The 26,550-nt window shown below is 33.7% G+C and overlaps 5 protein-coding genes and 1 non-coding gene across 6 annotated transcripts; 2 read left to right on the top strand and 4 right to left on the bottom strand.

Moving 5' to 3' along the window:
- The first annotated feature begins 307 nt into the window (after window positions 1-307).
- On the top strand, window positions 308-380 carry TRNAK-CUU (transfer RNA lysine (anticodon CUU)). The gene has a single exon. It is a non-coding gene; the product is annotated as a tRNA-Lys (tRNA).
- Window positions 381-6,238: 5,858 nt separating this feature from the next.
- Window positions 6,239-6,829, bottom strand: LOC140975041 (uncharacterized). The gene has a single exon (XM_073438528.1). The coding sequence runs from the start codon at window positions 6,827-6,829 to the stop codon at window positions 6,239-6,241; it is 591 nt and encodes a 196-aa protein (XP_073294629.1).
- A 4,877-nt stretch (window positions 6,830-11,706) lies between these two features.
- LOC140974836 (uncharacterized) lies at window positions 11,707-12,600 on the top strand. Its single transcript, XM_073438326.1, has one exon. The coding sequence runs from the start codon at window positions 11,817-11,819 to the stop codon at window positions 12,378-12,380; it is 564 nt and encodes a 187-aa protein (XP_073294427.1). The 5' UTR covers window positions 11,707-11,816; the 3' UTR covers window positions 12,381-12,600.
- A 242-nt stretch (window positions 12,601-12,842) lies between these two features.
- Window positions 12,843-19,165, bottom strand: LOC140975798 (homeobox-leucine zipper protein ATHB-15-like). Its single transcript, XM_073439724.1, has 18 exons — window positions 18,099-19,165; window positions 17,606-17,765; window positions 17,355-17,458; window positions 17,038-17,128; window positions 16,834-16,929; window positions 16,626-16,739; window positions 16,459-16,542; window positions 16,197-16,352; window positions 15,839-15,913; window positions 15,608-15,714; window positions 15,328-15,520; window positions 14,977-15,162; window positions 14,735-14,815; window positions 14,323-14,457; window positions 13,882-14,204; window positions 13,666-13,771; window positions 13,348-13,497; window positions 12,843-13,216 (listed from the first exon to the last, which is right to left on the bottom strand). Exons 1-18 carry the CDS (start codon window positions 18,329-18,331, stop codon window positions 13,070-13,072), a joined length of 2,541 nt encoding a protein of 846 aa, XP_073295825.1. The 5' UTR covers window positions 18,332-19,165; the 3' UTR covers window positions 12,843-13,069.
- Window positions 19,166-22,876: 3,711 nt separating this feature from the next.
- LOC140974835 (protein JINGUBANG-like) lies at window positions 22,877-24,560 on the bottom strand. The gene has a single exon (XM_073438325.1). The coding sequence runs from the start codon at window positions 24,352-24,354 to the stop codon at window positions 23,011-23,013; it is 1,344 nt and encodes a 447-aa protein (XP_073294426.1). The 5' UTR covers window positions 24,355-24,560; the 3' UTR covers window positions 22,877-23,010.
- Window positions 24,561-24,777: 217 nt separating this feature from the next.
- On the bottom strand, window positions 24,778-26,241 carry LOC140974834 (photosynthetic NDH subunit of subcomplex B 3, chloroplastic). The gene is made up of 6 exons (XM_073438324.1): window positions 25,981-26,241; window positions 25,786-25,896; window positions 25,565-25,621; window positions 25,241-25,303; window positions 25,103-25,165; window positions 24,778-25,031 (listed from the first exon to the last, which is right to left on the bottom strand). Exons 1-6 carry the CDS (start codon window positions 26,185-26,187, stop codon window positions 24,957-24,959), a joined length of 576 nt encoding a protein of 191 aa, XP_073294425.1. The 5' UTR covers window positions 26,188-26,241; the 3' UTR covers window positions 24,778-24,956.
- Window positions 26,242-26,550: the final 309 nt, after the last annotated feature.

Genomic DNA, 26,550 nt, shown 5'->3' with positions numbered 1-26,550 from the left:
ACCATCCCCACACTATATTTATCTCTGATTATGGTTATTATGGACTGTCAAAATGAATAGATTTCAAGTTTCTGAATCGTTCGACGGGTCGGCTCAAGACCCACGGAAAATTATTGCTAACAACAAAAATTCTACATGAATATCCCCGTGGATACAATCTACGCACATAAAAGTATATGCACACACACGAGATTTGATCATGATTCATGAACAATTTTGTATCGGGTATCGAACGTTTTCAAGGCAAACAACTGCAAATCAATATTTTATTGTTTTAATAATTATGTTGAATACCATATGGCAACAAGCCCGTCTAGCTCAGTTGGTAGAGCGCAAGGCTCTTAACCTTGTGGTCGTGGGTTCGAGCCCCACGGTGGGCGCGTGATTTTTTTCAACCCTGTATCGTTGCTGGGCTCGAACTAAAGCCCAGTTTCAGTTGTGGGCTTCTTCTGGCTGATGTCAGAGTATTGGGTCATGTACATATCCAGACTCCAATTTTCACCCTGGGCCCAGTCCTGGAATTTTTTCATTTTATTTTATTATATTTTTTGGCTGAAAATCAACATTAAAATATTGAAATGCTTTATTACCTTAATGACCTCCAAAAGTAGGCAACATTAAGAGGCCATAGGGCATCATGTTGTGTATATTCTAGACTTTTCATCAATCATACAATCCTTTTGTGAAAATCAATTCTAAACGCGCGGCTTCGATCTTATTTTTAATCGAGGTCATCTTATTCGTTTATCATATTTCGTCGATATTTGACTGCTTTTTAATCTTAGAAGAGCTTTTGCATTGCAAAACAATAATTCTGATATAAAAAGTAATAAATACTTTTCTATGTGTTGTCGGATAAGATACTCGTCTCACAAAATTTGATTTATATAACGATTTCATAAGAACTTTTGTATCAATTTTTTCATATGATGTGATACAATTGCGCGTTAAATATAGCCGTTACTCGTTTTGGCTCATAGGATCTACACTTTGGGATGCTACTCATTTTCAAAAGCACATACCATGTGTCATGAATCCTATGGTCGGTACAATTCTAAAAAGTGAAGTGTTTTGGAACTGACCACGTCAAAGTATATATTTTTGAATATTCAAAAGTTTAATCGAGAATTATTTCATGTTTCAAAGTTAATAAAAGTGATACTTTTATTTCAATAATTGAGCATCCACTCCACCCATCGCTTTCTTGTTTTTTGGATAGTTTTAGTTGTTAAGATTGGAACGTGGACTTAATCTAAAAGTTAGCTCAAGAAGAGAAGACTGTTCATATCCATATATACAACTCTCATGTATTTTATTCAATCGATGTGTGATTAACTAACAGAGATCTCATCTTGAGCTAATTTTTGAGGTTGAGTTAGGTTCAAATCTCAATCTTAATATTATTAATACATACTTTTCATTTTACGGTGAAAACCTTAATTGATTAACAAAGTTTATTAGCCGTCGAGCCATAATGTGTCTATGTAATAAGTGTAAGTACTTGGAAAATAACCATAAAAAAAACTTTAATGTTTTGTTTGGAAAAATTGCAAAATGAATTGGTCATCGGTTTATCAAAGACAAAAGCCACGGAAAGTTTTAATAGACAAAAAATTGATTTAAATTCGATTTTTTTATATAAAATAATATATTTTAAAGACAAAAATTTGTGTGAGAAGGTCTCATGGGTCGTATTTTGTGATACAGATATTTTATTTGGGTCATCCATGAAAAAGTATTACTTTTTATGATAAGAATATTACTTTTTATTGTGAATATTGATAGGGTTAACCCGTCTTACATATAAAAATTCGTGAGACCGTCTCACAAGAGACCTACTCTATATTAAAAATTCGAATATATTATATCTATACTTACTATATTATATAAAGCGTTAAACCACCAACTACAACATCTAAGCTTGTGGAGTGATTCATGTTTGGAAGGTCATTATCAACGTATATTCGTGTTTTCATCCAACTGGTTTTGAGATTTTTTTATCTGATTAGAGATTTTTTTATTAAACAATTATTTTTATCCTATCTTATTTTTTTCGTCTCGTATAAATAATATTTTTATAGTAATATATAGTTTTTATTAAGGAAGGAGATCAATCAATTAATGTAGGCTATGTACGATTGACATTTTCAAATAATAATCATACGATTTCATGGATCTATATATGTGTTTTCAGTATAAAAGCTGATATTTTTTCTTAAGACGAGAATTGATCAGTAAAATGACTTCATGGGAAATTTTGTGAATAATCAATCGATGGCCAGACGAGATATAATTTATACTAAATAATAATGCATCAATATCTTAAAATAATTACCCAGAAACGCTTAATAGATGAGCAAAAATATCACTTCTTTCATTCAATAAATGTTTCTATAAGAACCTATAATAAATTCTAAAAAAAATTAAATGACTAACATATCAATAACTCAAAGTTTTTTTAAAAAAAATAATTAATTACGTCCCAAATATACGCACGTGAAATATCGTGTGTGTAGATTGCTAGTATAGAAGGAGTATAATTAAAATATATGAAATCTGAAATTTAATTGAGAAGAGTTACCCCTCGATATGATATTTTGATTCTTGGAATATGCATGGAGGGTCCCTTAGAGAAGATCATTTTTGGCATGAATTAGCTTTAATTAAAAGTATCTTTACATTATACATATAAAATTGGACCTCCAATCCACTTAAAAAAGCTTCTGAATTTTAGAAATTATAATGTTGAATTTAAGATATATTGGTAAATTGCCATCTTTCAAATCTTGTTCTTTAATAAGATTCCATACTTCGAAAACATATATAGTTCTCACCATGTTATAATTTAAAATTATCCAATTCTTACTTCTAAGTACAATAATATGTTGAAAATGGAGTATTTCTTGAAATTCAATGTCAAACATTATCTCATGTTAATTCTATAATATGTTGATTGTCACGTTTTGATGATCAACAACCTACGTCAGTTACTGTATCATATTGTAACTCGTGAAAATTAAATATGATATAATAAAACTTTTGTCGTCTGACTGAAAATTATAGATGATTGTAACAATATAATTTAAATCTTTTAAATTAGCATCCATTGACATTTTCAAACAACATATTTCATCGGATTTTTCAACATATATAATTAATTATATATCTCCAAAATGAAGTTTGCATAGATTGACGGGATGTTGAAGGTGCCTCTATATGCATTATCCTTTTGCAAATATCAATATTGAATTCAATCACGTAAATTAAGACAAGGATCGAATGAAAATGACACCAAAAATTAATGAATTTCATATATACCTACCTTAATGCTGAAGTCTACATTAATACACATTAATTATTTATACAAATTTTTACCCTATGAAATTTCTTCATTAAATAGGAGAAATTTTTTTTAAAAAAAATTCACATTTCCAAACTTTTTTTTTTATCCGTATGAAAACACACATAAGTCTAAATGATCGAGACGAAAAAAAAGTAACATGGAAAATTGACAATACTGCTTTATCGAAAGACGCGATAATAATGGATGCAACAAAGTTGGAAATTTTAAGAAAATGGATTCAAATAAGGGAAGAAGGCAAGTTCAACAAAAGTGAGATGATCGAGTGTATCGAAATGATTTTATTAATTTTTCACCTGATAAATTACCTAATTTGTGGCTTTGAATTCTTCCTTTGCGTGCATTTCGATCCCAAAAGATGATAAAATAGTTTATTTAGCTTTGGGAAAACTTGTAGTCCACAGAAAATCACAACGATCGACCAAAAATTTTAAGGAAGGGGAAAACACAAATATTCTAGAAATGGGTTAAGATTTAAAGTTGTATATATGGGATACATGTACCTAATACAGGCCTAAGTCGATGCAATATATATGTTTCAAGTATAAATATTTATACTATTTCACTGAAAAAATATTCTCCAATCTACAAAGAAAAATATATTTCTATTATTTTATTTACAGCTTTAAACATATAATTTTGACCCACAAATAAGAAGTGAATTATGACCCTTAACTTCATCGGTTGAATTATAGAAATGTGAAAGATTGATTAATTCATGGATTCATCACAACTCCGCATACAACATTTGAAGAAACTGGGCAAACTGACCTCCACTGCACATTGAGGAAGTTGAGCCATGAAGAATTGATTGTGGAAGATGGAAGTTGAAACATGATCTCCGACCAATGATCCTGGAATATGGGCCAAATTGCATGGAGGAATGCGAAAAAAGAGAGAGGATCATCATAAGACAGTCTACACACAACTTATCAATCAACAAGTCAAGAAAAAATATTATGCATAATATCTTTGATTTTAGTCATACTAGTTCGCTAATTTCCAGCTTTTATCTAATGTTACTTCTGTTTTAGCTTATATTCTTTTAGTTTGTTTCAATTCTAGTTGTAAAATGTTGAATCAATTTGTGATAACAATATTAAATTTGTTGTTGTTCATGAGTTTTCTTTCAATTCTCTGATTCAATTTCCTAGTTTTTGGTGGTTTAATGAGTGAATTATTACTAATGATGGAACCGGGATCCACGTTTGATCGTAGAATTCGGATTTAACATATTAATTGGCACGCCCACAAATTTTCTTGATAAAAAAATTAGCATGCCCGGTGAGACCATGTTGTCAATGAAGCAAGTAAATACTGAGAATGAAAAAAGAATGTTGCAAAGTTCAGTAGGTTTATGAACCACTAGAAAGGAATGTGCTTCGTAGATATTTGGAATGAGAGACGACATATGGTTTCTGATTTTTCAAATTCATACAAGAGAAAGTTGGACCAATTGGAAGTTACATCTCAAATTACTTCTAATTTGAAGTTATTTTTCACTATCTATATTTTTCTTATGTTCAGATTTTCAAATTATCTAGGATTAAATTAGTAATTTTTATTTAGTGATACCAAAATACTAACGGTTCCTATAATGACTTTTTTCTTAATAAAATAGTATAGATAAGGTATGGATAATATTGAAGTAAAAGATTTAGGATCATATTTTTTTAAAAAAATTACTATTCCAATTTTTTCACGATGTTTTATTAAATAAATAAATAAAAAAAAACATACTTTTATAGTTTAGAGAATTCTCCCTCATGTCCTAAACTTGCTAGTTCTTGCTCCAATAAATTAGGTTAATTTACCACTAAAGGACGTGAAAAAATGTAGGACCGAACGCTTGCCGTTTTACCAAAAGCTATAGTTGATGGTAATATTGCAATTCAAATCTTTTAAACCGCACAGCAGCTCAAGCACCAAGGTTCGATCGCTCCATCAAACAGGGACAATTATTGTACCCAACAGAAAATAACCTAATATCTTAGATGCAAGCTTAATCTAATTTCATTGAATAAAAAAATCCAAATTGTTACACTAATGTATGGTATACTACGTATCATTTTTGTGGCAAAACATAGTTTACACATATGATTAAGGCGAAGAATTAAAAATTTTAATAATATATTACTCTTAATAAACAAAGGCAACAAGGAATTTAATAATAGGATATTTTCAAATAAAATATGATTATATTTTCTGGTCATGTTATTGCATATGGTCACTTTACCATAGTGGAATATCGTGGAAACATCGAGCATTCTCCCCAAGGCCAAACTGTCCATGGACCAAATGAAATTAAGAGTCCCGCCCTATTTTGAAATATATTTTGAAATTTCAATAATTAGAAGAAGATATTAGAAGTTTCGCGTACTCGTTGACCTCTTCTCAATTGATTCTAAGCAGCTTTATCAAGATCTGAATAAAATTGTGAAGTTTCAAATTCGAGATCTCATTTCTCTGTTGAGACGTTGGTGCTACTTCAAACTCGAGATCTCATTTTTGTATTGAAACGTTGGTGTCAGTGCACCAGATGCAAGTGCTTCAAACCGTGCGAAAAAAATTTTCCGGGATCTGTGTCTTAATAAGGAGAACAGAAGTCCCCCTCTATAAAAATTTTGCATCTTATTTCTTTGTATTTATATTTTTGTAAACAAATAGGAAGGATATATAGTACATATCAAGAAATTATATATTTCAGAAAAAAAAAATATCTGTGAAAACATTATTTTATAGATTTCAAAATCTTATTGTACAGGCCAGGTGAAACTGTGAAAGTAGTTTTGTTGCATGGCCATGCTTTGATTTGTAAGTACTAACTAGCTATTTAATCTTTAGTTACACCATTTCGGAAGTGTTAATCTTCTCAGATTAAGAACCGAAATACGCCCTTGAATTCTGCTGCTTCAAATCATTGTAGAATTTGGCGATGAATTCTTCAGCATCTTCATCCACATGATTATCTTCTTCAATCTCCCTTAGTGGATATGGAGAGTCTGTGACCCTCAGCTGTCTCACCACCGGGCTCGGCCCGAACCCCGGTAAAGCAGGCGAGGAGGTGGCGCTGGTGAATATCTCCAGAGCTTCCGCTACTAGATCTTCGTCGAGGGCCGGGGGCGGCTCCGGCGCAGCCGCCTTGGAGTGTTTGCGCTTGTTGAGGTGGAAGCTGGGTAGGTGGAAGGTGGGGTGAGCAGGGGTGTTGCTGCAGCTGAACTCGTACTCGTTCAGAGGGGTGGGGAAGGAGAGGTGGCGGTGGTGGGTGGAGTCGGCGGCGGAGGAGTGGTGGTGGTGGAACATGAGTTTATGTATGGCTTCCAGTTTGCCGGCGATCTTGCCACGCTTCAACATGAGGTTGAGATCGGCGAGTATCTTCCCTTTGGATATACCTTTTCTAAGCATGAAATACGCCACTCGAAGTATTTTCCAGAATTTCTTCGCTATAATTGGCATTTTTTGCTCCATTTTTCTGGTAATAATTTTGACTTCCTTTTTGGGTTTTTGGTATGTGATTTTGTAAAGAAAACAGAGGGAGTTTTGCACAGTAGAAAATCTGGAAAGAAGATTTGTGTTGGTTTGATCTAGTGAAGGCAAAGAGACGTGGTTTTTATAGAGTTGATGGAGCTAAAGGGAAACACGTCGTTGAACTATGCTGTTTATGTTTTAATTAATTAATAATTTGCTCCCATGTTGCACCAAAACTTCAAATTAACTCCTTTTTATTTAGTTTTTTGTTTACTCCATTAATAATATAAGAGCAACTTTTAACAAGATTTTATTTGATATATAAAATTGAAGAAATTATAATTTTGGTTCTGCATGTTTGTTTATTTGCGATTTTACATATATCATTTGGTTTTTGGTAATTTAATTTAGTTATTTTCATCGGTAACGTTGATGTAAAGTTAACGACACATCAACTCTACGTCGGAAAAATGAATAAAGTTGCGACAAAAGACAAAGATATATCGATAGCGGACCATGAATGAATTTGACGACATATATAGAAGATCACTGTTGGTCTTATAATTAAACATCTCTCTTTATATTAACACTTTTGATGCATTTCTCCGACCTGACATCAATGTAACGCTGATCACGTGCATGCGCTGTGTCATATTTAATAACATGCATTCATGATGAAAAATTACTAAAATTGTCGAATATTGGAAAATAAAATACTAAAATCAAATTTTGACTACATTAAAAATAAAAATTACAAACATAGAGAAGGAAAATTGCAATTTTTTTCTCTTAATTAAAATGGTACACATCTCATCTCATAGATCAGAGACTAGAATGAGTAATTGAGCTTTAACCTCATACGAAAATCACTGGAAAATGTTACTTTAATAAAGGTTATTATAATTTGGTCTATGAATATACCTATTCTTTGTGAAGTTGGTGGCAGAATTAATTAGTTGGTCAAGTTCCTAACTTCGTTCTAATTACTCACGTTCCTAATTCTAATTATTGGGTAAATCAAGAATTTGAACAATTCAATTTCTTTCTCCAAATATCTTCTTTCCTTTAATAGCTTGGGGTTCATGAATCCAATATTTCTTTATAACGAAGCTTTTATGTATATTCACATCGATCAAAGCTTTTTCATGACCATAATTTTTTTGTTACATCTTGATCGAACCCTAGTTTAAATTATATTGATATGTGATGTCTTGATTCTTTATGATTTCGATTATCTATGTTATCATATTGTATTAGTTATCTATCTTCCGATTTTTGTCAATTTTAGTCATTTTTCATCAACAGTATTGATATGACACTACATTCATCTGTTCTGCATTGAAAAAGGAGGAGTAAAAAATTACCAAAGAACAAAAAAAAAAAAAAAACCGATGCTGAAATTTGACAACATATACCAAAAATACAATTTTCCTAATATAATAATAAATTGCACGCAATAATATTGGTTTCAATTTTTTTTAAATTTTTTCGTTAATCCATTCATATCATAACATTAATTTCTTGGGTGTCATATTATAAAAAAAAATGTTGTCTTAATAATATTCACAAACTTTTTATTGGTTTTATAATTTAAATATATAGTTCATTAATTTCTCTCCATAAAAAAATAATAATTTCTCTTTGGCTGATTTAGAGCCAAATTATAGTGCCATTCCTCCAAAAAGGTTTACTTAACCACGGAGGTTTCTCATTTCACACGCCACAAATTAGTGTAAAATTGTATGATAATGCAACGCAACTACGTTGACCAATGTATCATCTTCACTTTCAAGAAAATGCATGTAGGCAACTCTTTTTAATTTTTTATTGTCAAATTTAAACTAATTGAATGTCCAAATATAATTTCCCAAACTTCTCAATTATCTCGTCGATCATCCTGTAATTAATCTAAATTTCTAATTAAATGCGTACGTCCTCTATAACTCATATATACTTCCGGTTTTACGACTGATCGACAAGCCTAGTCGAGTACACCGACTAGCTTGATTTTTGATAGTTTGATCGAGCAAGACTTGCATGAATGCATGTTTTAGAGCTAATAAACGTGGATGCATGTTTTAGGGTTAATTGATTAAAAGCACCTTTATGTATTTGTATTAACTTTTTATTCCCAGCAATTTCCCATATGCTTCGTTCGTGCTAAACTGAAAAACCTAGCAACGAACATGTTTTTCGGGATCAAAATAAAAATTAGTCTGATTCAAATTTAATTTAATTTAATTTGTCTTCAATTACAATTTTCGATAATATTAATTCAGCATGCATATAATATATATACATATATTTTTTTTAATAATCTCGTGAATTATTAAATATAAATTTATAATCAAGCCGTAATTAAAATGTTTCTCTTAGCTTTTGTGCATGCATGTTCTTTTTGAAGCTTTTGACAACTTTTAAGAACTCGAAATATTTTTTTTTTATATAATTGCTATCTTTTTACTAACAGTTGTCGGAAAGATATTTTGACTGTGTTAATTATTTTCAATTAAGTTGCGAAATTTGGGATTAAGCTGTCGAAATGAGTGCTAATTGTTGTTAATATTTTAATTAAAGGGAAAGTAGAATTCAGACCATATATTAATCAGCCGTTTGTATTTGTATTACGCGTGCATAACAGCTGTTTTTAGAGTTAAAAATGTCTGCGGAGCTGTAACCAAAGGTGCCATTAAAATGGCTAAAAATTAATTAAATCCATGTGATTATTACAAACTTTCTTGTTTTAAAGTTTGTTGTTGCATGTAATTAACAAATTAATGACCTAAAAACTTCTTTTACGTGTTGATTTAATTATAAACATAGAGTTTTAGCTCATTGTTTTCACAGGGATTTCATCTATTTAGTTTTATTCATTTTTCTTTAGAAAACTTGAAATTTGAACTCCAAAATTCATATGTAATTAAGGAAATATTAGAATTTAGAAAAAAGAGTAAGTCTCTTGTGAGACAGTCTCACGAATCTTTATCTGTGAGACGGGTTAATCGTACCGATATTCACATAAAAAAAGTAATACTCTTAGCATAAAAATTAATACTTTTTAGATATCAGTATCACAAAATACGACCCGTGATACCGTCTCACACAAGTATTTACCTAGACATCCGTGTACATATATATCACACGAGACAGAGGAAATCTAGCAAAAAAAACAACAATAATAATTTGCATGTTTCTCTTTTAGGTGTCCTGAAATTTCCTGAGTAATAGCTAATTTTTAGAAAGTAAAATAAAGTATTCATACAAACATAAAGCATTCCAAGTACTACACCTGACCCAATCTATGTATGTAATACATGTACTCATGCAAACCAAATAGAAAATTTTAGAGTACATTAAATATATAAATTTGAAATTTTTATTTCAGTTTGTGAAAATGGATATCTGTTTATCATGATCCAACATTCGACTCAAGTTATACAAAAGAATAGAATTATAAACTATATTATATATTTTTCGTGATCTCATCCTGCGAGCTAGCTAGCTAGCCAAATTGTGCTCATTGTGCGCGACGGAGTTCATTGAAATATGTTTATATGTATAACTATATTATGATCTAAATTTTTAAAAATTATTTGTACATTTACATTATATATTTGTTGATTGTTGGAAGGAAATTTCAGTTTTGAAAAAGTAATTTGGAGGCTCCATGCATGGTTTTGGCTTTGGGAATTCTCCCTTGGGAACACTCCAAACACAAAGCACTTTTCTTCCCACGTTAGGTTTACTCATTATTGTTTGATATTTAATTTATTAATTTATTTTGTATTTTTTTAAAAGGAAAAAAGAAGGGACACGTGTCCAAGGTAACCTTTCATACGAAGTAAAGCTAACCTACGAGAAAACCAATAAAACGAATATGTTTCTTTCTTTCACTGTCAAAAAAAAAAAAAAAAACATTAGGGTTTGCTTGTTTTCTTCAATAAGTTTAAATTTGAAAATTAAATATTTAAATAAAACATTTCCTCATTTTTGTACTTTGTTATTAGTTTCAATTTATTTANTATATTAAGGTTTACTCATTGGCAAAAGTATTTGACTTAGAATTTTCATAATTAACACACCAAAATTAAAGTGAATTTCACCAAACGAACTAGATCTGCAAGGAAACGTTATTTGCAAATAAATCGGTGTTAAAAAGTGAAAAATTAATTAAAGCTGGAAAAAGCTAAAGAAAGTGATGGAGCCGGCAGGCTGGCTATTCCCTCATATTTCTCTTAAAGCAATCAATTCATTAACAATTTTCAAAAACTAGCTAGTTTTACTCTTCTTCTTCTTCTTTTTTTACCCCATCTGCATTACTTTATATTTTTTGAACTATAAATTTTAAAGAAAAAACCCTATACTCCATCATATTATATTTGATATGACGACGATGAGGTAACATTCACTTATAAAATATACAATTTCATCACATTAAATATGTGAATGACACTTCACAACAGCGTTAATATCAAAACTGTATTAAACAAATTTTGTATAATCTTTTCTTAAACGAATACTTATTAAATTTTATGATGAAAACATGATTAAATTGTATACATGCAATCACAGATTATTTGTCTACTATAATGTAATGTTGTCTATAATTTGATTAAATAATAGTAGAAACTCACTTTGATGTTGAGAAAATGTTATTTTTCTATTTGATTAAATGATGACTCAACATGAAGACCCAACACCTCCTCTAATTTCTCTTCGGCTAATCAATAATTGGAGTAATAATAAATGTAGAAACCAAATAAAGTAAGCTTTCGTGTAACTTAAGGTGTACTACAGACAAACCTCAAAGTACAACTTCTTGTGTTCTCTTTGGCTATAAATACCAATCTTCGAACAAATAAACATACATTCTCTCAACCATCAAATTCCCAACTCTCTCCATATATATCTCTCCGATACCAAAAATCAAGAAGAAGAAGAAAATCAAGAAAAAGGGCTTCAAAAGTTATCATTCAAGAAAATAAAAATGGAGCAAAACATGCCAATCATAGCAAAGAAAGTTTGGAAAATTATTCGAGTGGCATATTTCATGTTGAGGAAAGGAATATCAAAGGGAAAGATATTGGCCAATCTCAACTTCATGTTGAAGCGTGGCAAGATCGCCGGGAAGTTGGAAGCCATCCACAATCTCATGTTCCACCACCACTCCTCCTCCACCACCTTCTCCACTCACCACCGCCACCTCTCCTTCCCCACCCCGCTGAACGAGTACGAGTTCAGCTGCAGCAACACCCCTGCTCACCCCACCTTCCACCTACCCAGCTTCCATCTCAACGGAAAGCGCAAACAATCCAAGCTGGCCGCCCCACTCCTCGACGGGGATCTCGTCGCGGAGGCTCTGGAGATGATGAGAACCGCGTCTGAGTCGCCTGTATTACCTGGGTTCGGGCCGAGCCCGATGGTGAGGCAGCTGAGGGTGACAGACTCTCCATTCCCATTGAGGGAGATCGAAGAAGACAACCATGTGGACGAAGCTGCCGACGAGTTCATCAACAAATTCTACAACGATTTGAAGCGGCAAAGTTACTAATGCAACGATCAATATGTTTCAGTTGTGATTTTGCAAAGTGGACATGAATAAATGAAAATATACTTGTATACGTACGTAACATGTTTTGAGTGTATAGGGAAGAGTGACTTCGTAGGATATATGTTTAGTGTTTGTACAAATGCTGAATATTATGGGAGAAGTTAAATGCTGTATTTACAATTTTCTGGGTTGAAATTTTGGAGTGGTTGCAATTGCTTAATTATTTATTTTATGGAACACAAAGTGGTGCAAGCTACATAATATTGAACATTGTGGATTCGATGATATATATATTTTCACAAAATGTTATTTAAAGCATGAGTTTACTTGGGGTTTTTACTTATATATGATAATTCAGAAATTTATGAACAGTTGGCAAAATATATTATAGTCTTTTTCGCTTGTTACTGCTGTTCCTAACAAATGCTTAAGATACTAGGTAGTAAGCATGTCTGAAAATGAGGAAAAAAAGAAGACTTAAATATCAAGTTTGAGCAGATTCATAAATTAAGTAGTAGAATCCGAACGAGAAGATAAGAACATGCTAAATCCCACAAAGTACACAAGATCAAACAACAGAGGATTTCTTGGGCGATAAACCGAGAACTAAAGGAATATTAAGACATTTTTAGAATCTTTTAACCATTTTTTTAATTTTTGCAAGTCATGGATCAGCAGCAGTCAGTAGCTCAAACAAACGACCAGTTGACGAACATAAAACAGATGCAATTCGCTGTTTCATCATCATTCAGAACTTTCCAAGCCACAGCTCTCTCATACGACACCGGCCTGCTCATACTCGACAAACAGATGCCACCTTGAAGAGATGTAAAACCCTGAAATTATTTCGCACCAAATTTTAAAAAATTGCATATGAATTCTCGAGTTCCAATTTAAACGATCAGATACATGGATTGAATGTTCTGCATTAATTGATGATGTTTTGGTTCGAGGAAATCGCATTGACCTGATTCATTATGTGTGGAAACTCAGAGACCAGGTTTTTCCGACCATGATCGTCGAAAATCTTATCCAAAGATATGTCTTGAAGTGCAACCAAGGTTGTCTCAAGCATGTCGAGACCAGCCTGGTTTGCAAATGTAAAAACTGGCATCGCCTGCAGCAGTTTCACTCGTTTCATGTTACAAGATTCAAAAGAACTAAAATATTGTATGGTACAATCATAATTCATACGTGAGAGACTTGAACAAACTACACATAAAATTTAATATTTTCATTTCATTTTTGAGGGGCCGGTTATAAAACAGAGGAATTGAAAAATTACCTTGATGGAGCAGCACATAATGGCATCTGAGTGATGCCATAGAGCTTTAAGAATAGATTCACTCCCTTCCCCGTTACAATTTAGAAGCTCGACTCCCATATAGCTCCTGCCAAATTATGAACGACGTTTCTTTAGCTACAGCAATGAAAGTAAACTACAAGTTTTGTGTTCAACAGTATCATTATACTACAAAATGCAAGCACATCGTTGACGTACCTATAACTTTGGCAGATCCAGCGAGTAAGCGTATGTGCTTCGGGAGTACCAAGATGTGATCGAAGACCAGCACGACCTAGGTGAGATGGAGAGAGAGCTAATGCCACCCTTTGAACAGAAGATATGATGCTGCGAACATATTGTCGAGCCATCGAGGCAACGTTGTCTTGCATGTGGCTTTCGAATGCAAACTCAAATGCAATTGTCATGACAGATCTTGTAGAGCCACTTGTGACACCATGGTCGTTTGAGGGTTTGTAGCCTGCCGTCCCAGTTTCAAGAGCAGACGCGAGGTCCAGAGTGCGGTTTGGACTCGAAGTTTCCTATGTAGCATGTAGGGAAGAAATCAAGAACCGAAGCCCAACAAACATAATGATTCGGATATTTAAGATGTTAATGATTAAAGTAGGGACATGACAGAAGTTAGTCATGAACACTAACCTTGACAGAATCAAGAGGAATGATGCGAAAACCAGAAGGCAAGAGAGGAGCATCATCTGCAAAAGAGGCGTCTATAGGGGCGAATATGAGTTCAGCACATGTCCCAACAGCGTTTTCATCCATTCCACTGCACATCTGCCAAACCCCAAGAAATGAAAAATGGGGAGAAAATGGAAAAATGATGCAAGAAACAATTTCAAATGCATTTCCCCAGGGCTCTTGGGACCTGGTATTTGGACTCGCTCCCATGATAAATGCATTTCTATTTCTTGAAAATAGTCGAACATTATTGAACTAAAGAAATAGTCGAACTTAAAATCTAATTCTCATTCTTCTCAAATATTGTAAAATCATATAAATCCAGGCAGTTATTTTCTCGTAATTCCAACAGAGTAGAGGACAAAAAATTTACCTGCAAGAGAAACACGTCCCTAGGCAGCATCGCATCTTCAGGAGAATGGCCAACACCTTCCAATTTGATTACCTCCAGTAGCTATTAAGCAGAAGAAGATGCAAATAATTTGTATTGGAAAGTCAGTAAGCGGGATACCAAGTTAGATTACCCCATATCATATTATAGAAGCATTGAATTTAATTGGCTAAACGAAAGATAAGGTGTCTATATAGGTGAACAAAATGATTAATGAAACTTGCCTCTTCGTGCTCAATAGTCTGAGCCAAAGGAAGGATAACTTGACCCCCAAAGTTACCAACTCGGGGCCCTAACAAAGTACAGGGACCCATTTTGATGGCAGCAGCTGAGTAAGCATCGATGTTGTTGTCAGCCCACTCTGATCTATGCTCACGCAGAAACCTTAGTAGTATTGCGGGAGGCACATTCTGTACCAAGAAAAGATATGACATGATGACAGAATACAAAGAATGTATCACAAAAGAATGTATCACAATCGCATTTTTTCAAGGTTTGAGCTATGTTCTTTTTTTATTATAACTTCTCTAAAAAAATAAAACAATGACCAAAAAGACAAGGAAATGCAAACTGACCTGCAGGAGCATGGATGCTTTGGCGCATAGCACAGCATTGCAAATGGAAGTATATCCGTTGTTGAATGAAACATTTAAGCCCATCAACTTGTCTGGATTGGTGTTTACGAGGATGATAACATCATCCATGCCATCATTTCCAATCATCGACCACCCTTCATCACTAAATCCATTAAGAGCCTCATTGAAACCCCTGAGAACGGCCAAAAACATTTTTAAAACTTGACGAGATAATATATAAAACAAAAATGACACCAAAAGAAGTGTAACATGTTCACACCGGCTCAACCGATGGCTAAGGGCTCGTAGAGCTGCTGGACGCCTTCCCATGTTGGTGGTATTAGGCTGTGAAACATCCTGAGCTATCTGTCTGAGATGGCGAAGAGCCTGCATTTGGGGAAATGTAAGGAGAAACAAAAGGAAACAACACCATGACATAAAGCATCAACATTTGCCCTGGTGTTATTCAAGGGTCATCCTTAGTTAAAGAAAGAAGCATAAAGATTGTTACAGCCGTAGTTGTCTTCTGAGCAAGCACGGTTGATGATTCATAGAGTGGCCGCAAAACTTCTGGAACACTCCACGCCTGCAAAGCAAAACATTGATATCGATAGAATTGAATTGCAGACAACCGCATCGTTAGAAAGTGAAATTTCTCCATATCAAACCATATCGATTGCAATTGTTTGGAAAGGCTAATCATTTTCCAGAAAAATCTTAACATGGAAATGTTTCTGTCCGTTATTCAACACACAAACACAATATGGACTTGTTTCTTCACACATTAGACGTGCTCTTAATAACAATATATTCACTTCATGACACAGGTTATACCATGTCGAACATGGGATAGCTATTAGTCAATATACCTCTAAATTCATGTGGTCGACAATGTGAATAATTGAACCTCCACCCTCATAAGGCCTAACAAGATAACCACTGGGAAACATTTCCGCTCTCACAAAGTTCTGCACCGGTGGCATGGTTGGACCATTTTGAGTATTGCTAAGTGATCTTTCACTGACCTGATCATTGCGAAACAAAAACAAGTCCAATAATCATCAAGCTGATATAAAACAAATTCAAGATTTAAAGAGAGAAAAACATAAAATGCATTAAAAGTTCACGTACCACTAGACTACCATCGTCCATAACTGAAGTATAGCGTAACAACCAAAAGTCACGACCTGGTGCCAAAGTTGTCGGTGCATAGAGCTACACTTTCCAATTTCAAAAGCAAGTTGATGCATATAAATAAGGAAAAGAATATGCAAGTAACTTTGACAACATTTACAAACCTGCATGTACAAGAGTTCTATGGTTCCACCGTTAGCAGTAGGCAGCACGTTGAGAACATCCACAGCCCTGCAATAGCGAAACCACATAGGCCGATCCTTCAGGATTTCCACGACCTGCACCAAACAACATAAGCAATTTTACTTTACAATTAACCGTAGAATCATTAGGTGGAAACACACTGAGAGAACAAGAGCGGAGGAAACTTACCCTGGTGGGCTCTAGACCAACCAGGCCGCAGGCTCTTGCTGCAACGCCAGTGCAACCATGAGAAATAGCAACGATTCCAATGGAATCCGGACCAGGCTATTCCAGATAAACAAAATTTCAATAGGCAGAACAGGTAATATCCAACAAGAATTTGCCATAGAAGTTAGAACACACAAAAAGAGTATATGACTCGTCATACTGTACCTTCATTCCAGGCATTTGGACCCACTCTACGGCAGTTCCAGTGGCCTTTGAAAGAAACTCTGCTAAAGTCTCTTCTGCAATGGACAAAAGCCTAGAAACAACATAAAAAGCAAACATAACTCAATAGAGCCACTCATAAACACACAACACAAGGCAAATGAATGATAGAGCATGATAACAAACACAAATACACAATCTATTCTCGTCCTTCAAGAAAATAAATATATAGTTCAGGAGTAATGCAATATATTTGAGAGGCAATAGGAAAAATCATGTATGATTTTTCAATGCAATAAACGTAACCTATAACTTCTCACCCTGCAGGACTTGCATCCCTTGGCGGATGTTGAGGTGTCAAGTGGTGGTGTTGACCACTCGTCACCACTGATTCACAGCTTGTGTCTTTCGTCGCAAGTGCATTCTACAATGGAATTAAAAAGGAAAAAGAAAACCCTTAAATTTCCTCCAGAGTCCAGAAACAACTTCTAGTTATCCAAAATTAAACCAAATGAAGCTGTAGATCACGAAAAGAGCTCAGACTGATAAAGGGATGTTTCACGATTCTCACACTAGGTGTATGCTGGCGAAAATAGCTGTTCTCATACACCAATTGTGACACTTGTTTCTGCAGCCTATCGTTCTCCTCCATTAAGAGCTTATTCATGGCTGAAAGCTTCCTATTCACAGATTGAAGCCTTGAAGCCTCTTTCCTTTGCTTTTCTCTACATCTGTGTTTCCAAGAAAAGAACAAACAAATATAAGTTAAGGTACCCAATTTATGGAAAAAAAATTTCCATTAAACATTCCACAAATCACAAACCAAAGAATTGACCAGAAAAAGGAACACTAGAATCCACCACTCCATCCTTAACTTTATAAGAGATTGAAACATTTATTGATACTTCACTAAGGTACTACAAAAGATTCAAACTTTACACCTTAAACATAAAATTCGGCACCTCATAATCTATAGAAAGAATCACAACGGGTTAAAAAGCGAAATAAAGCAAAAATTAGGGCTCAAATTGGCAAACAATTCTGTCAAAATAGAATGACAATACCTCCTATTCTGAAACCACACTTTGATTTGCTTAGGCTCGATGTTGGATAAAATAGGGCACTCACGAATCAGCTGCTGGCGGCGCATTGAGCTGGGCTTGGGACAGTCGTGATACAGCCTTTCAAGGGCTTCAACCTGTTCAGGTGTATAACGCACATACTTACCATTATCCATAACTCCTTCACCGCCTGTGGTGATCCTCGCCCTGTTACTATCCTTGCAAGACATAGCCATATTTCACAATTTTCCTCTCCGAACAACCCAAGAAAACCTTCCCTCTAAATATATAAAGCAAGAAACTATCACACAAACTGCCCTCTTCTTCGCTTTAAAATAGCTCAAAATCTCGTAGGCTATTGGAAAAACAGATATTTTCAACATATAAGACATACATTTTCCAGCCTTCGAACATAATCCCAACTTTTTTTTGGACAATAAACATTATAGTCGTACTACAAAGTAGCGGCCAAGTTGAGAATGTTTCTGATTCAGAGGCAGATTGCAAACTATATATTAATATAAATGAACACGGAAAGCAAGAATCTTTATGTGTAACGGACGAACAGATTCCTGAACAGAAGCGGTACAACTTCACGGCAGCAAACACGAGAAAACAAAATCCCAGGAATCAACAAAGCACCAGAAAACAAACCAAAAACACTTTTAAACGCATCATTTCTTCAATACACCAAGCATGCCTCCAATCCCACAATTTTCTCTTCATAATACAGATCAAAAACCAGCAAAAAGGAGCCAAATACTCCACCCAAAAAGAGGAAATTAATCTAAAGATCGTAGCTTTAGGCTTTTAAGCATAAACCCAAAGAAAGCAAAAGAAGCAAACCAAACATAACATGTCATCTGTTTCCAAGAATCCTTCTCTGAAAATCAAATTTATCTTCGGCTTAACGGAAATCCAACATGAATGTACCCGTATCTACAGCCACATATTACACAAAGATTAGGGAAATGGATCTGGAAATGAATTAAAAACGAAAAAGGAGGAGTTGGTAAAGAAAAATGGAAAGGGAAAGGAGACTGCTTAGTGGAGCACTCTGTTTCCGAATATTTTTATTTTCATTTTTTAATTAATGTCCTCTGTACAATGGGTCGTTTGCATCTAATTTTTAACTAATCCCTTCACTAATTTAATCTTGAAATGAACTAAATAAGTAAAATTATAAAGATATCTCCATAATAAGTTTGATAAAATCTAAAGGGGAAGTCCAACGTAGTTCATTTTTCCGACATCCGTGCAATTGAGGAAAAGAAAATAGCAAGAAACCAGCTATTCCTACCAAGACTCTTGTCAGGACTACATATCTTGTCCTTATCAAATGGTCAGCAAATGGAATGATTATTATCCTAGTACGTTTGCCATTTTACCTAGTAGACTCACCACCACGCCTTTATTTTTCGTAAAGTCCAACTTTCCACTTACCAATATTTTATTTTTACCACAAATCGAATTATTTAAAATTATATATAAAATGGAGGGAAAATGTTGATTTTAAGAATATATATGAGAAGAAATGAGTGGGGTGGCAGAGGACACCATGATTAATATTTTGCATGCGCCTCACTATTTTATTTATGATTATACTTCCAATTCAGACAAGTCTTCTTAGGTTTCTGCATATTCTTTACTCTCGGCATGCAACATCAGTCATTTTATATTTACTACAGATTATTATTATTATAATAATAATTTTGTCGATATGTTAGTAATATTAATATCTAAGATAACAATCTGTAATTTGGAATTCTGTGTGATACGATGTGTGTGGAGATTCAACGAGGTAGAGAAATTTGAACCGAGGGGGAGATCAAATCATGTAAACTCATGTAAAAGTAGATGTATATATATATATTTTTTTAAGGAATAAAATATATTCATTGGCTCATGAGAATACAAATAGTCTTGCAATACAATTCTAAAAAGCCAAGGAGGGAGATTCTAAGATCGATTGAGACAGCAAAGCAACTTCTCTAGCCTGCCCAGTTCCATGTGCTTTAAAGAAATAAAATCTGGAGAATCAAGAATTTCCATAGCTAGCTATAACACCATTCGGAGCAAGATCTTGATAAAGAGTCCGAGAAGATACAGATGCATGTAAAGCCCTTTTTGTAGACAAAAATCCATCGGATAGCTTCAAGTTCCGCGCCAATATGCCTAATCACGCTAGCCTTAGCTCCCAAAGCAACCAACCACGCTGTATAGCCTTAGTTGCTCGATATGTATCCAAACCAGCCCACATTTACGATCTGCCCTTTCTCCGATAGTATCATGGTTCATTTTGTATATATACTTCACTCCAAACCACCCATGACATAGTAGCAAACAATTCCAATTTCTACTTCTGCATTTTCTTAGATAGAAAAGACATACCATCCATAAAAAGAGACCAAACGAAGCATGCGCAAATGGCCCCAGAACTCAGAATTTTTCCAACAATAATGTCTAACCCATGGACAGAAATATAAACAGTAGCTGGTGGTAGCATATTGGGATTCACAAATGCCATTGATTAGAACATGTCTCGCACGTACAAATTAAATAGTCTCGGATTCAAAGGAAGAGAAGAATTGGCGTGCCTTAGTTTCATTCCATGTGCCCAATTAGCACTTTCATGTGAGGATCTCGGATACAATCGGAGCAGCTCTTGTTCATTGGCATAACTTGTTATAGTATTTGTGGCTTGAATTTTTACGGATGAAGTATGTATTTTCGATATTTCACACGATATTTCATTTTGGTGAAAATAACTCAATTTTATTCTAATTAATTTTCTACCTTCAACACCCTTTTTTCCCTGATTTTTCAACAAACCAACCAGATAATTACAAATTATTCAATGCTTAACATAGTTATAAATATTTATGTATTTACATTTTTTATTTAATTCAAATTAAATTAATTATATAAGATCAAAAAAATATTATTTTATATATAAATATATGCTCATGCAACACGCGGCGTGCCTAAGCTAGTGTATTATCATATTATTATAATTAATTAAGAGACTTCTAGTATCTTATAAATTTGATATTTTGATGTGTTTTTTAATAAACCAAATTATTCTCTTTCTCAAATTACAATAACATTCTATTTTTATTTTATAAAAAAAATCATAAAATATGTATCTATAATAATCATATCCTAATAAATTATATTTTATCTTTATATATATTTTTGAATTTTAAAATAATCATTTCAACATAAAATAAACAAATTAGTTACTTCTCATTTCAAACTCTCCCATTTACAAATATTAGAAGAGGTATGGGGCAAGAGGTACACCAATAGAACCATCAGCTAAGCCATCTGCAGAACCAATAATTTCTTCATGTGTGTTGTTTAATGCATTTAATTTTTAATAATTTATGTTAACAGAGTTTATTTGAGCAAAATATAGCATGGTTTGGAATATAAAATATAATAAGATTTCGTCCCGTTGAATGGATAAAATATATTTAAAAGGAGGTAAAAAAGGGGAAATAATAATAAATATTATTTTCTTTCTGGTAAACTAATTAATTTTAAGTGATTTACCAAAATATGTGTTGGCTATTAAGTGGGGTTTAGGATGATAGGGTCGATTAGGGGAAAATTCAAACATATGCTGTCGGTTATACTTTTAAAAAATAATAGCGGTTTAAGATGTAGAATTGGTTATACGGTTTCGAACAGTTTCCATCAGGTCGGTTTGCTGTTTTTTTAATGAAAAATATTATGAAATATATTCAAATTAATTCGAAAACAATAAAAACATGATGTTTCAAATATAAAATATAACTCAAATCGTACAAAAATAAAAACTAGATACAACAATAGTCACAGCCCACGAGAATAAAATATTATTGCAAAAACATATTTTTATATTTTAATATAAGCTCTAAATATTTCATGTAAATATTATTTTATATTAAAAAAATTAAGAGTAGGTCTTCGTGAGACGATCACGAGTCGATCAGATACATATATAGAATTTAAAGTATTACTTTTTCGTAGATCGATTTGAGAAAGATATGTGTCTCACAAAATTGAATCGTGAGATGTCACATAAAAATTTTAGCTAAATTTTATTATATTACAAAAACTCTTGTGAAAACGTCCAAGATAAATACAAATACAATCTCAATCCGGGCCACAAGACTAACTTTTTAATTTTTGTATATATTTAATTTGTCGTTAATTGGTCTTTTTTAAATAAATACAAAAAGAAAGAAAAGAAAGTAATCGTTAATTGGTTTTAATGTTACGGTTCGATTTATGGGCTATCCATAGTTAGTTCTTAATAAATTCGACATGGGAAGCACATGTCCACCACTGTCAAAAAATTAAAGCTATCAATATCCAATTTTATTAATGTTAATTTTACGACTTGTGGTACATATAGATTATTATGCGTCTTAAAATATCTATTTAGACATATACTTCAAAAAATTTTAGAATTTTATAAGTTTTAAAAAAAATTTAAAGTATGCGTTTGGACAAAATTTGTGTAAAAAATTTATGAATTTTTTTTCTCAAAGTATAATTTTTAAAAAATAATTGAGATTTATTCTTAAAACATTTTCATAANATAAACCTTTTTTTTTTTTTTTTTAGAATTATGTTATGCTGCATTGAGAGGCCTCCCCTTAGGCAACAACAAACATGATTTGCTATTGGGTATTCTATTCCAAGTCAAGATAGGTAAAGTTGAGCAGAGATCAGCTAGGATTTGTAGTGATGAAACAATCGAGAGAAGTATTGTAAGACGATTTTATGGGTTAATTTTGTGAAATTCGAGGATGTATATTTGATGATATATTAAAGTAATTGTGACTTGAATTTATGTATGTTACATCAATCATCATGAACTATGATTTTAAGAATAACAGACAAAATATGAAAATTTTGGTCCCACTCAGAAATCGCCACCAGAAATCTTCTTCTCTACCCAGGAAGGCGACAGAACTGGGCTCATTTTACATTCCAAGTACTGATCAATATTCCCTTCTGATCTATCCAACTTTACTTTCTCCCCAGGATGATGCACTTTTACTCGCCACACTTTCAGAGTTTGGTCCAAGCTACCACTGTATACCAGCAAATCTCTGCCAATCTCATCGGCTTCCATGGCAGCAGCCAAGCACTTCACCGGTCCATGATGCCCGTCTACCACAGCAACACATGAATGCAACGAGTTCCCATCTTCACGCTTCCAAATCCGTATGGTTGCGTCCTCGGAACCACTGAGGATCAGATCCTCGATTGTTACTAAACATAGAACTGCAAAATGATGGCCTTGCAAGAATCCCAAGTGATTGTATCTTCCGGAGATTCTTTCCTTCTCCCAGAAATTTATCAGCCCATCAGACGAGCCGGAGTAGAGGAAACAGTTTGCGTGGGACATGCTCAAGGCTAAGGCGTTGACAGGAGAAGGCTGGAACTTGAGCTTCATTGTGAGAATATGTGAGCTTTCCCCGGAAACCCTTCTCCAGATCTTCACTGTTCCATCGGAGGAACAGGTGAAAACACAGCCATCTTCTTGGTTGATCACAATTGCGTTCACTGGGCCATCATGCGCGATAAACGAATCGATGCATCGTCTCTCCGTGATTTGCCATACTTTAACCGTTCGATCCCACGAACCTGTGAACAAAAGCCTCTCCATGTTGCTGTATGCAAGACATGAAATAGAGTTCTTGTGTTGATGACTGCTTTTCTTTGGAAATTTGAAGAAAGATCTTCCAGGCAAGGTAGCGATCTTCTTCGACCGAAAGTTTTCCGCAGACGGCACATCCCACGCTCGAATTCTGCAGTCACCGTGCGAGGTGAAAAGAAACCTACCCCACCCTGAAATGGCTCGAATATCGCCGCTCGAAGCCTTGATATACCCCACTTCTGAGCAATCAAGCAGCTTCCAGACATGGATTCTGCAGCTACCTGATCCAGTAAAGATGAAATCTTTTGTTACATACACAGAGTAGATGTTACCTTCACTGCGATGCAGCGATGCTAAGCAATGGTACAGAAGCGGTGGAGACGGGGTGGCATTCATCGGAGACCGAGTCCATTGTGTTTCAGGACTCGTCGGCCAAAGCCTGAAGGATGCCGCGGAAGCGCAAGAAGTTCTTGCTGATACGGCCTGAGGATCGCCTTCATCGTCGTCGTCATGCAAAACCGATAATCTTCTAGGCAGATTTACGCTTCTTCTTGCTTCATGAATTTTTAACTTACAGTGACTCTTTTCATCTGTGAACTCCATGGATCTTGAGTTGAAAATGGTTGATGAAACAAGAATAGCATTATATTTTAAATTTTTGACAAAAAAATATAAGTTGGAATATCACATAATACAGTTTTATATTAAATGTCAGAATTTAAGCTATGATAGAGCTGTACATCATATCGAAAAAGACTATCAATCTTATTGCTTCCTTCTTACATTTATGGGCACACTCAGTGTCAGCTCTGCAANTATATATATTTATATATATTATATATATATTCTTCTTAAATGATTATGCACGAGAAATCAGCCCATATTTGTGCGTGTTCACTATATCAAAACTCGCATGTATATTTTTTCTTTATTGTCGATTTGTTATTTATGTTTGGTTGGCTTGATTGTCGCATTAGTATTGGATATATAGGGCATAACAAGTATAATTAAAAAACAAGTTTCAACTTTATACAATTGAAGAAATCAAATTGCCAACAATTTATCGTGACAGGCCAATTAGTGCATGCAATCACATCCTTCTTGCTGTATATATATTTATCAAAATATTGCTAGCTTTTCCTCTTTAGATTAAATATTACACGTTAGTTCATTAAAACAATATTTTAAAAAATTAAATATAAATTTCATATATCCATAATTTCTTCACCACCGTAACTCCATTCATGAGATTTCCACTCAGGAAGTTGTTGGATGACCACCTGTATTTACATTAAAATAAATCTTTTTTTCATTAAAAGATTCAATTATAAGAATATGTGAAATGACGAACCAGCCCTCTGGAATCTGGTCCTCCGACCGTGGTCTGGCAAGCAAGTCTCCAATTCTTCGGTTTCTACGAATCAAAATGCAAACTTGGTCATCATCAGTTCAATAATTGCACATTGAACCCTGAATTTTGGTGAAATACCTTTTTAAGCTTTTCTTTCTCTTTTTCTGTCCGAGGGCTCAATAGCTCCCTTCCCTCGACAACCTATACTGTCAAAAAGAATCTTATTTATTTCCAACAAAAAATAAATCTTATTTGAGCTAGAACAAAAAAACAAGTAGTGTGAGTATTAAGTCGTTTTGGTTATCGATCGAATCGAATTTTAAATATCGTAAAATTATTCATATGATGGAAACCAAACCAATTTTCTTTATTTTTTGAAAATACTTAGATAGCAAAATCTCAACTTCTTAGCTTAAAAAAAATTGAAACATTAAATTAATTAGTATAATATTAATTAATTACCTCAACCATGCAGGAGGCACAGGTTCCTCCTCCAGCACAATTCAACAATGGCCTAGCCTGTAATTAATTAACATTAATAATGAAACAAAAGTCTATAAGATAGGAGTTCAATTCACCAAATAATTATCATATTTATTTATTAAAGCATTAAAACTATACAATAAAATATTACTATTATTATTGAATAAACGGCAAATTACCAAAAAGGGCTTATTACATACATATGGTCCGTACAAATCGATGTTGTTATCCAGCATGATGTCCCTTAGCTTCTGCCCACCAGAAGCTGTCCGATAATGCACGTCTAGAGACCCGTCAGGAAACAAAACAGACTACAAAAAAAAAAAAGGGTTTTCCAAAAATAAATCAATCCTATAATAATTCATATAAAATTTTGGTTATTACATATAACTTACGCTGACAAATGCTAAGCTGATAGTACCCGGACTGGCTTCTTGGTCTTCAAGGGGAGTGATTCCGGATTCGGCATCGGCTCGAATTCGGAATCTTTTTAGAGCGGTGAAGCTGAGGTGGTTGGGGGGATTTAGTATTTTGAAAAGGCTGTTGATACTAGGAAGTGATGGTGAAGACAAGGTGTGAGTGTTGAGGTGAAGGGATCCCATGTCTTGTGTGTGTGTTTGCTTTTTTGGTGTGTCATGGTTTGCATAAGTTGAATCTATGGTTGGTTCTAATTCATCTTATCTCATTGTGTATGGTGGTATGGTCTCTGATTCATATTTTTTGCAGCATGTACATATTTGTATTTTTTTAAAAAGTTTTTCTAGTGTTATTATAATGGGTATTAATTATGTTATATGATAAATTGTAACGACGAGATGTGATGTATTAATGATTTATATGTAAACTTGATAATTTCAGTAAAATTTAATTTAGATTGTATTTGGATGAATGTTGTTGAAGTTAAAAGATTTTAAATTCATGATAACAGATAATAAATTTATTGGTTTGTTACATAATGGTTTTAA

This window comes from Primulina huaijiensis, chromosome 4 (genome assembly GCF_012295235.1).
Source record: "Primulina huaijiensis isolate GDHJ02 chromosome 4, ASM1229523v2, whole genome shotgun sequence".
In the NCBI taxonomy this organism is placed as follows: Eukaryota; Viridiplantae; Streptophyta; class Magnoliopsida; order Lamiales; family Gesneriaceae; genus Primulina; species Primulina huaijiensis.
This window is presented reverse-complemented; position numbering and strand designations above follow the sequence as displayed.